This window comes from Microtus ochrogaster, unplaced genomic scaffold (assembly GCF_000317375.1).
Source record: "Microtus ochrogaster isolate Prairie Vole_2 unplaced genomic scaffold, MicOch1.0 UNK31, whole genome shotgun sequence".
In the NCBI taxonomy this organism is placed as follows: domain Eukaryota; kingdom Metazoa; phylum Chordata; class Mammalia; order Rodentia; family Cricetidae; genus Microtus; species Microtus ochrogaster.
Window position 1 is genome coordinate 2,885,592 of NW_004949129.1, and position 11,436 is coordinate 2,897,027.

Here is an 11,436-nt window from a genome sequence, read left to right on the forward strand (position 1 = left end):
GTGGTCTGTACCGATGTCCCTGTGTTAGTGTCTGTGTGGTCTGTACCCATGTCCCTGTGTTAGTGTGGTCTTTAGAAACACTTGTGTCATCCTTAGCACTGGTAATTTATGCCATCTCTTATTCTGTCAGTCTGGTGACAAGTCTATCAATTTTACTGATTTTTACCCACAGAGACAGTTTGTAGTTTCACTGATTTCTCTTAATTGTTTTCAATTTCACTGATTTCTCAATTGTCTTCTTTCCTTTCTTTTCCTCGTTAAGCCCTTCCAGATAGCCCTCTTTTTTTTTTTTTTTTTTTGGTTTGGTTTTGCTATGAAGGCCTGGCTAATCTGGAATTCAGCATGTAGCCCAGGCTGTACCCACCAAGTGGTGGAATTACAGGCATGAGCCACCACACTCAACTTCCCCTAGAGACCCTAAATCATGTTTATCACAGCAGACACTTGCTGTTACTTCTTTTTACAGAGAAGGAAGCTGCAAATACAAAGAATTACCCCAACATCCTAAAACTAAGTGGCAAAGACAGGACTCAGACCCAGGATTTTCTGCCCCTAGAGTCTGTTCTGAGGATACACTGCCTCTCAGCTGTCAACTCCAAGGCCAGCCCTTATTCTACATCAGACACCCCTCCAAGCACCACTAAGGTCGATGTCTCGGATTCCCCTGGACACTCAGTATTTCCCACTTTCCTTCACATGGGACCCTCAACTTCCCCTGAGTTCAACTACCATTCTAATTCTCTTGACCAAAACAAAGTGTCCAGGCAGAACACATTTAGGAAGCCTCGGCACTAACCTTGGACTTGGCTGAACTACAGGTGGTGGAATCTGTTGGCAAAAGAAAGAAAACTGGATGTTAGATCAGGAAGGATAAGCGGGGTCATATGAACACATTTTCCTTGCCTCAAAAGTTCAGGGATGAAGGTGTTCTCCCCCAGGCCCTAGGAGGGCCATTGTTCCTGCTGGCATTTTCTATGGGATGGCCCAGAGCACAAGGTGATTGTTAGCCACCACTTCTTTAGAGGCAGGAAATGACATCAAGCTGTGGGCCACTGAGTCTTCACTTGCCCAGGGTTAAGGACAAAGGGGGCTTTTCTTTGGTCTTGGCTCCTCTCCCCTCCCCCTCCTGCTCCGTGACTCTGAAGCACTGGAGAGAAAATGCCAGTTCCGGATGCAGTCCACAGAAATCACAGCGGTGCGACACAGCACATCACAGATACTCTGGAGAACATGGGAGACCACACAGTGCAGAGAGAGGTGTGCGCCCCACCCCCACCACACGAGAGAAGGGACCACGCTAAGTGATCACGTAAAAGAGCAGAAATGAGGTGGGTAAGACACAGGGGGCAGTGGACTGGTGATAGAGCCAACATCAACCTGCCCTTAAGGGGCATGGTCCCTTTTAAAACCAGTCAAAACCGGTACATCTGAGGGACTAGAGTCCCGCTCTTTAGTGTCTCCAGAATGGAGAAGGAACCAGATAACAAGACCAGGCAGTGTCCTCTCCACGCTGGAGAGGGAGCAGGTTGGTCCAAAGGCCTGGGACGAGCAAGTGCAGTTAATCCACACTCTCTGGCAGGCAGGTTAGAGGCCCCTCCCCAGCCCCCTCCCCCAGCAAACGGTGAGAAGAGCAAGAATGGCGGACCACACTCAACACACATGGGGCAGGCGGCAGCAGGTGATTAGAAGAGACAGGGGGCTCCTCCCCCACCCACCCCCAGACTGTATCTCATAACTAGGGCTGCTGCGGGCAAGAACTGGACATGCCAGGGCAGAATAGTCAGACATGAGAAGAGCTGGTGGCTGGGACCAAGAAAAAAAGGGCCATTCATTTGCCTCTGGGCACAGAAGCCACCCCGCCTCTGGAACAGGACTTCCAGCATCAGCGTCCAGGGTTGACCTGAAGTAGGAGCTGTCATTTTAGAATGGCATCTGGGGGTGGTATCACACACAGGTCCCAGCAGAGGCAGGGTCCACAGACAAGTTTCCTTCATCTTGGTCAACCTGAAGTGCTTGTTCTGCACAGGGAAGGCCACAGAGCTGGGGGCTGGGAAGGGAAGCTAGCCATCTGATGGCAGGGCAAGGGGTCTGGCTTCCTTCCAAGGAGGGAACACAGGGATAGGAGGAGGCAGGGTGGGGCCATGGGTAAATCGTGGACCAGTACTGCAGCTGCTATGTGAAGCTGGGGTGCTCACTGCTGGGGACGTGTCTACCACTCGGGGGTGCTCACTGCTGGGGACGTGTCTACCACTCGGGCCTGCCCTGCCTTCTTATAATCACCCGCCACTGTTAGTGACTGAGGCCGCGACACCGCACTGTACCCTTTAAATCTCCAACAGGTCCGCTGGAGGAGGAGGGCAGGAGAAGAAGAGGGAAGAGAGGATGGAGGAGGTGGGAGGAGATTGAAGGGAGAAGAGGAGGGAGGGACAAGGTTCAAGGAGAGAAGGAAGAGAAATTAAAAAGAGGAATCTGCACCCAGAATAAAGCCCTCAGCTACGGAAACCAAAGGCACAGTAGAGGACCAGAGAAGATGGTCAAGCACAGCCCTGCCCAGTCCTGGGGATGCTGAACACACAGCTGATTTTCCCAGAGAGGGAGAAAGCCCACTATGGCCGATCTTGGGGTATGGCCAGGCCAGGAGCCTGGGGCAGGGAAGATAAACATCTGGCCAGGCATTTGGGACCCTCAGGAAGGCAGAGCCCCCCCATCTCTCCCCTCCCAGGTCCCATTACTCACCTGAGCCTGGATCACTGGGGGGCATTGTCCTGCCAATGTTAGGCAGGAGGTACTCGATGTTGGGCACTGACTGTGGCTCCTTGTCATCAACAGGGGTCTGCAACAGGAAAAGGAGTCAGTCAGCCAGGAGTCTCCCAGATGGCTAGCCCTCAGGCTCCTCAGAACACGGTGGGGCTGTCTCCTCAATGGGAGCACCCTGAGACTAGATCTGAGGTCTCCCACGGTGCTGCTGGGTGCCACCCCACCGGGACAGAACCCTGAAGGCTCCCTCAGCTGAGAACAAGGGCCTCGTCTCTCCCATCAGACTGGGCTATGCTACATGCTACATAGTGGGTCTCCTCGGAGTTTGATCTGTATCCCCCAACAGACCACTGCTCCTGAAGGGAAGGGCTGTCTCCTCTGTCACACTGCAGGCGCCTAGGGCTAAGGATTCTCCTCTCCCTCAATCTTTTTTTTTAAAGATTTTATTTTTATTTTAACCTTTTTACATGTCTGGGTAGTTTGACTATATGTATATCTATGCATCAGATACCACTGGAACTGGAGTATGGATGGCTATGAGCGGCCATATGGGACTCCAACCTGGGTCCTCTGGGAGAGAATCAAGTGATTTTAGCCTATGTGTCATTTCTCCAGCCTCGATTTATTTATTTATTTATTTATTTATTTATTTATTTATTTATTTATTTATTTATTTATTTGAGACAGGATTTCTTTGTGTAGCCTTGGCTGTCCTGTAACTAGCTCCTGTAACCACAAAGGCCTTGAACTCACAGAGATCTGCCTGCTTCTGATTCCCAAGTGCTGGGATTAATTCTATGCACCATCACCAGCTGCCTCTTTTACTTTTCATTGCATGATTATCTGTGTCTGAGTGTGGGCTTGAGCACTTGAGTTTAGTGCCCATGGAGGTTGGGTGTGTGTAGGGGGGTGCATCAGAAGTTCTAGAATTGTAGGTGGTTGTGGGAACTGAATGTGGGTGCTGGGAACCACATTTGCATCCTCTGCAGGAACAGTGGGTGTCCTTAACCTCTGAGCCATCTCTCCACTGCCACACCCACACCCACCCTTCAGAAAAAGGGGTCACCTCAGCCCATACCCACCCTCCTCTCATCACTTACTCTCTCTCCTTTGTCCTCGTCCTCACTGAAGAACCAGTCTGACTGCAGAAGAGACAAAGGTAGGTGTGGAATTAGCACGGGGAGAGGGAAGATGGGGCCAAAGGACTCACAGTCCTGATGGTGACCCATCCTAAGTCCTAGGAGAAAGGGTTCAGACAGCTCCACAGCTAGGGGAAGACAAAGTGGGACCACCATGTGGGAGAGAAACAGACCAGAGCTAGGCAGAGCCCACCACAAGCAGGTTACAGGTTTTCCACAAATTGGTCCTGGGTGCCTCACTATGGTATAGGCCCCCAGAGCCAGCTAGGACCCCTGGGTGGCAGCGCCCTCTAGTGGACACTAGGTGGACTGACAGAGCCTGTAGGGCAGCATCTCCCACCATAGGACCCTGGCTCCATAGTGACACCTGGGGGGGCACACTCTATTCAGTGAAGGAAAATACCTGGAAACAGGTCTTAGCTTCCCCCAGAACAGACAGGCAAGAGCTTTCTAAAAAATGCCAAATACACTGAGCCTGGTGGCTCATTCCTGGAGGGAGCTGGGGCTAGAAACTTGGGTTCAAGGGCAGCCCAGGCTATGATGTGAATTCCAGTCCGGCCTGGCTACAAAAGTCCTTGTCAAACAAGACAAAACGGGTTAAAAGATAAAGCTGAAAAATCCTGGATTTTATAACCCAGAGGCTCAGACTACTTAGAAATGACCGAGTCACATGGACCTTCCAGCAGCAGCAGACGAGAGGAAACAAATAACATTTCCTATCTGTGCTGAAGGAATACCATTTTGAGACCATTTCTAGTTCTTATTATTTTTTTGTTTTGTTTTGTTAAGACTGGATTTATCTGTGTAGCCCTGGCTGTTCTAGACCAGCAGACCCTGAACTCACTGAGATCTGTCAGCCGCTGCTTCCCAAGTGCTGTGATTAAAGGTGTGCGCCACCACTACCTGATTGAAACCAGACACTATATCCTGCTAAACTCTCATTTAAATTTAAGGGCAAACCCAAGCATACTGGTACATACCTACAATCCAGTACTAGGGAGGCAGAGGCAGGGGGATTGCCACAAATTTGAGGCCAGGCTCATGAGGCAAACTAGGACTACATGTTTGTAGACCTTGTCTCAAAAAAAAAAAATTGTAGCATATATGATGTTTTTATTTTTTGAGGCAAGGTATCATGTAACCCCAACTTGCCTTGAACTCCTGATCTCTCTGCCTCCACCTCCCAAGTGAGATTATAGGTGTGAACCACCACACCTGGTCTAAGATATCTTAAAATATTTTGCCAGGTGGTGGTGGTGCATGCCTTTAATCACAGCACTCTGGAGGCAGAGGCAGGTGGATCTCTGTAAGTTTGAGGCCAGCTTGGTCTACAGAGCTAGGTCCAGGACAGCCAGGAGTACACAGAGAAACCCTGTATTGAAAACCAATGTGTGTGTGTGTGTGTGTGTGCGTGTGTGCGTGTGTGTGTGTGTGTGTGTGTGTGTAAAGGACAATTGGGGACTGCAGAGACGGCTCTGTAGATTAAGTGCTTGTGGCACAACAATGAACGAAGATCAGAGCTTAGATTCCAGCACCTAAGTAAAAAAGGCAGGCACGTTAATCCCAGCACTCGGGAGGCAAAGGCAGGCGGATCTCTGTGAGTTCGAGACTAGCCTGGTCTACAGAGCTAGTTCCAGGACAGGGTCCAAAGCCGCAGAGAAACCCTGTCTCGAAAAACCAAAAAAGAAGAAGAAGAAGGAGGAGGAGGAGGAGGAGGAGGAGGAGGAGGAGGAGGCAGGCAGGCATGGTGATACAAGCTTTGAACTCCAGCACTGGAAAGCAAAGACGGTGGATATGAGGGCTTTGCTAACCAGCCAGCCTCGCTGACACAGTGTTATTAATAATAATATGGAGAGCAGGAGAGGAAGATACTGTATGTCTGCCAACTTCTGGTCTCCAGATGTGCACACACAGGCAACTACATCAGCACACACAGATAACAAGTCATAGTCCTGCAGGAGACTAGAAAAATCCAAGCAGGGGCTGGAGAGGTGGCTCAGAGGTTAAGAGCACTGGCTGCTCTTCCAGAGGTCCTGAGTTCAATTCCCAGCAACCACATGGTGGCTCACAACCATCTGTAATGAAGTCTGGTGCCCTCTTCTGGCCTTTAGGCATACATGCAGGCAGAACATTGTATATATAATAAATAAATCTTTAATGGAAAAAAAGAAGAAAAAAGAAAAGAAAAATCCAAGCAGGGGTTGGAGAGATGCTCAGTGGTTAAAAGCACTGGCTGTGCTTCACAAGGCTGACCATCTGCTCTAACTCCAGTTCAAGAGAATCTGGTGACCTCTTCTGGCCTCTGAAGGCACTGCAACACTCATGGGTACACAGACACTCATGCAGGTTAAATACCCATACATATAAAATATTAAAACATACATGTAAAAATATTGATTCCTTTAGCAACTCAATAGACAAATCTGAACTGGTGAACATATTCGGAACCTTGTCCTCAGCCATTAGAGAAAATAAATTCTGAAACATACACAAATCATTCAAAAGTCAAGCCCGCCCTGGGCCACCGTGGGACGCCAGTGCACGGCCACAGTCCCTGTCCTCCCCCTCATGGAGTAAAGTGAGAACTAGCGACGGTGGTGTTCTGTCTGTGCGCTAACAACGCTCGCCTGAGGAGCAGAGTGCGGAGCTGGTCACTAGATAGCCCTAGATAGCCACAGAGGCCGGGCAGCACTTGGGAGGCAGAGAGATCTCTGAGAGTTCAAGGCCACCTTGGGCCACCTGAGATTGATCCAATCTAAAAGAGAAACAGAGTCAGGCAGTGGTGGCTCTTGTCTCCAATCCAGTACTTGGGAGTCACAGGCCTTTAAGCCCAGAACTAGGAAGGTGGAGACAGGAAGAGATATGGCTGGGCGGAGAGAGGAATATAAGGCAGGAGGAGACAGGAACTGAAGGCTTTCAGTCTGAGGACTTGTAGAGACAGGATACCCCATTTGGTCTGAGGATTTCCCTTTAGCACTGGGAGTATCACTGGGGGAGCCTTAAAAAGTAGAAGACAGTCCTCTGCCTATGCAGATCTCTGCATCACGGTTACCTCCCATACCCCCAACACATCTGGGAGATCCCCACCCTACAGGTCTCAAGAAGGTTAGGAAAATCTGCCCATCCCGCAGGCGGCAGCCCCCTGCCACAGAAGGGAGGCCACTAAAGCGAAGCCATGCTCTGGCAAGAGTTTGTCCAACACAGATCCGACACCAGCATAAACCACCTGCCCAGGACAAAGAACCAGCAAGCTGTAAGGTTTGGGGATCCAGGAAGTGCTCAGGCACCTCAGTTTTTCTTTTTAACCCTTTTGTGCTCCTTACCACACTCCTCATCCCCCACTCTTTAAAAAACAAACAAACAAGCAGAACAAAAAATTGAAACACAAAGTCAAAACACTACTAAAAAGCATAGACGAGAGGAAAACAGAACAAAAGGAAAAAAGAAGAAAGGACAAAGAACGATTACTCATAATAAAAAAGAAATGTACAAACAAAATTAGAAGAATGTATGAAAAAAAGATAACAGCATAATTTTTAAACATAGTGAAATCTAAACACGGCCGCAAGTGTAGTCGGAGAAGCGGGGGTGGGGGGCAGCAGCACCCTGGCTACGGCCCAGTTCACGGCAGTGAACTCAGAAATCTGTTCTCATGCTGAAAAGAAGACATCTTGCCTGAAAAAAGTCTTGGGAGAGGGCCCAGGGTAGCAGCACAGCCCTCCGAGAGAACAAAGCAGCGGATTCACTGCAAGCCTGAGGCCAGCCTGCTCTGTACCGCCAGGATACACAGCAAGACCCTGGCTTTTTGTTTGCTTGTTTGGTTGGCTGCTTTTGGTTTTGGTTTTTCAAGACAGGGTTTCTCTGTGTAGCCCTGGCTGTCCTGGAACTCACTGTAGACCAGCCTGGCCTCAAACTCAGAGATTTGCTTGCCTCTACCTCCCGAGTTCTGGGATTAAAGGTGTGTCACCACCGCCCGGCTTCTAGCGTGGTGAGACACTGCTGTTGTTTTTATAGTCGTTTGATTTCTCTTCTCTGAGTGGTCCTAGGGACTGAGCCCTCAAGAGTGGGCTGCTCAATAGGCAGATCTCCAAATAACACAGCAAGTGACGTCCAAACCGCAGAACAGAAAGAAACCAAGAAATACGGAAAACTTGCCAAGCCACTCTTCCCAAATCAGAGATTCTGTAACAGGGCTGGAGAGATGGCTCAGTGGTGGATGGCACTTGCTGTTCTTGCAGAGGATCCGGGTTCAGCTCCCAGCACCCACGTGACTCAACACCTCTGTAGTTCTACTTCCAGAAGCTCCTTCTGCAGGCATGTGGTGCACATACATACATGCACACAAAACATACAAATTACATATGTGTGTATGCATTCAGACATATGAATGAGATACTGTAATAGTAAAATGCTAGATGAAGATTTCAAAAGTTTACTAGTACAAATAATCAATATTGAAAGAAGATGAATAACAGGCAGATAAATTCAATTTAGGATCTGGTGAGGAACATCAGTAAAGTAGAAGAAAAGATCAGCCCCAAAAAAACCAGATTTGGGGAAAAAAATAGGAATCTTGGAAATGAAAAATTCAGTGACTTGGGGCTAGAGAGATGGCTCAGAGGTTAAGAGCATTGCCTGCTCTTCCAAAGGTCCTGAGTTCAATTCCTGGCAACCACATGGTGGCTCACAACCATTTGTAATGGAGTCTGGTGCCCTCTTCTGGCCTGCAGGCATACACACAGACAGAATATTGTATACATAATAAAGAAATATTTTTAAAAAAATTCAGTGACTCTAATAAAAATACACAGAAGGAAGTGCGCAGACAGACTTAATGCAGCAGAGAAGGGTGTCAGCGACGGAAGAGGTGCTACCTAGTTTTATGCGAACAGATACAAACTGGAGGGACTCTCGACTGAGAAAATGCCTACACAAGATTGGTCTATAGGCAAGTCTGTTGGGCATATTTTTTGATTAATGATTGATGTGGGAAGGCATAGCCCATTTCTATAAGAAAGCAGTGGTTAAGAGCACTGGCTGCTCTCCCAGAGGTCCTGAGTTCAACTCCCAACAACCACATGGTGGCTCACTACCATCGGTAATGAGATCTGGTGCCCTCTTCTGGCATGCCAGTTACATGGAGTACAGAATACTGTACACATAAATAAATAAATAAGTCTTTTTAAAGAAGAAAGAAAGAAAGAAAGAAAGAAAGAAAGAAAGAAAGAAAGAAAGAAAGAAAGAAAGAAAGAAAGCAAGCAAGCAAGCAGGCTGAAATCCGGCAGTGGTGGTGCACACCATTAATCACAGCACTCAGGAGGCAGAGGCAGGCGGATCTCTGTGATCTATGATCTATAGAGCAAGTTCCAGTACAGGTTCAAAACAAACACACAAACAAACAAACAAAAAAGAAAGAAGAGAAAAGAAATAAAGAAAGCAGTCTGAGCAGGACTGGATGTGGAAATGTCAACACAGCAAGCCCTTTCCTCCCCAGGTTGGTTATGGTGCTTCATCAGAGCAACTGACTGAGACAGAGGACACGGTGGACAAATACAACAGCGTAACAACAGAGAAAAAACGTGAGCATGACCACAACGGCCAGGACCTCTGTTTCAGTCAGGACAGAGGGAACCGAGGTTAAACTAAAGACATTCAGACTCTCTTCTATGAATATAACAGAAAATTAGATCTGGACAACAAACGGACACCCAAAGAGAACCCCAAGCAAGCGTGAAGGCAGATCACGGGCGAAGTGTGAACATAAAAAGAAGCACTACTATCCACTGTAAGGGCAATGTGGACGCATCTACACACAAAGGCTCTCAGCTAGCCAGAGCCAGCAGAGCACGGGACTGTGTAGGCCAAACCTGAGAAGTACGGAAATAACTGCGAGCCAGGGCCCAGAAGAGACTGACAGAAAGCTGAGCACCAACGAGGGCAGTTCTTGACAAAGGAAGCCAGCACTGTAGGATCTGTTACCGGATTCCTCCATCTTGAGAATGCACCAAAGAGTAAATCTTATGAGGAAGAAGAGATAGACAAAGGTCCAGCGATAAACCCGAACACTCCTTAATACTACTGGGGAGAAAATGACAAACAATACCCAAGCTGCCAAATGACAGGCGTTAAGTAAATAACACTTGGTTGTAGTCTTTCATGTACATGATCTCAGACCCTCAATAAAGAGACACAGATTAGCTGGCTGGATTAAAAAAAAAAAAGACCTAGTTATCTGTTTCCAAGAAACACACACTTCATCAGCAGAGATCACCACAGACAGAGCAAAGGACAGAAGTCAGTGTGGCAAGCAAACGGGAGCTGAGAACACATGGGTGCACCAATTCTAGTAGATGCTAAGTAAACTTCAGAACAGACTTAGAAGAAATAAAGAACGGCTACACACAGTGAAAGGTGCAGGCTGGGCATATAAATCCGTAGGCAGCGCTAATCTAGCAAGCACAGGCTCTGAACTCATTGCTCTGCATGGAAAAAAGTCACCTTTATTATACTACTAATAAAAATGGTTTGAGCTGAGGATGCAGCTCAGTTGGCACTGCTTGCCGGTTTGGTGTCATCCTGGCTATGTAGTGAATTTGAGGGTAGCCTGGGCTACATTTCCAAGGGATTCAACTCTTCTGACCTCCATGGGTGCACAGACATGCATGCAGGCATAACACCCATACACACACAAAAAAAAATTTAATTAAAAACGATAGTCTATCCAGGCAGTAGTGATGTATACCTTAAATCCCAGCACTCGGAGGCAGAGGCAGGTGGATCTCTGTGACTTCGAGGCCAGCTCTGTTTTACAAGAGCTAGTTCTAGGACAGGCTCCAAAGCTACAGAGAAACCCTGTCTCAAAAAAAAAATTATAGCCAAGCAGTGGTGGCACACACCTTTAATCCCAGTACTCAGGAGGCAGAGGCAGGTGGATCTCTGTGAGTCTGAGGCCAGCCTGATCTACAAGAGCTAGTTCCAGGACAGGTTCCAAAGCTACAGAGAAACCCTGTCTCGAAAAAACAAAACAAAACAAATTACAGCAATAATAAATATTCACTAAAAATAAGATACCAGGGAAACGGCTCTGTTGATTAAGCTGCTGCCATGCGGGCCATAACCTGAGTTCAATCCATGGGAGCCACATAAAGAGGGAAAGAAAGGACCTGACGCTGCAAAATAGCACTCTGACCTCCACACACACACACACACACACACACACACACACACACACACAAACAGTAATATTTTTCTAATTTAAACAGATCTCAGCTAGGCAGTGGTGGTGCACACCTTTAATCCCAGCACTCGGGAGGTGGAGTCAGGATCTCTGTGAGTTCAAACAAGGCCAGCCTGGTCTACGGAGCAAGTGCCAGGACAGGCTACACACAGAAAGTGTGTCTTGAAAAAAACAAAACAGGGGGCTGGAGAGATGGCTCAGTGGTTAAGGGCATTGCCTGCTCTTCCAAAGGTCCTGAGTTCAATACCCAGCAACCACATGGTGGCTCACAACCATCTGTAAAGAGGTCTGGTGCCCTCTTCT

The 11,436-nt window shown here is 48.0% G+C and overlaps 1 protein-coding gene across 8 annotated transcripts in view; it reads right to left on the reverse strand.

Annotated features, from left to right (window-relative positions):
- Window positions 1-11,436, reverse strand: part of Arhgap23 (Rho GTPase activating protein 23) — a 93,101-nt gene that overhangs the window by 8,061 nt on the left and 73,604 nt on the right. For 7 of the 8 annotated variants that reach the window (XM_026789891.1, XM_026789890.1, XM_005368322.2 and 4 more), the window contains 3 exons: window positions 3,858-3,899; window positions 2,737-2,833; window positions 797-828 (listed from right to left, as the gene is read on the reverse strand). In XM_026789891.1, coding sequence (XP_026645692.1) covers window positions 797-828; window positions 2,737-2,833; window positions 3,858-3,899 — 171 coding nt within the window. Of the gene's footprint in view, window positions 1-796; window positions 829-2,321; window positions 2,345-2,736; window positions 2,834-3,857; window positions 3,900-11,436 lie in introns of all 8 variants that reach the window. The other variant, XM_026789892.1, reaches the window with a different exon arrangement.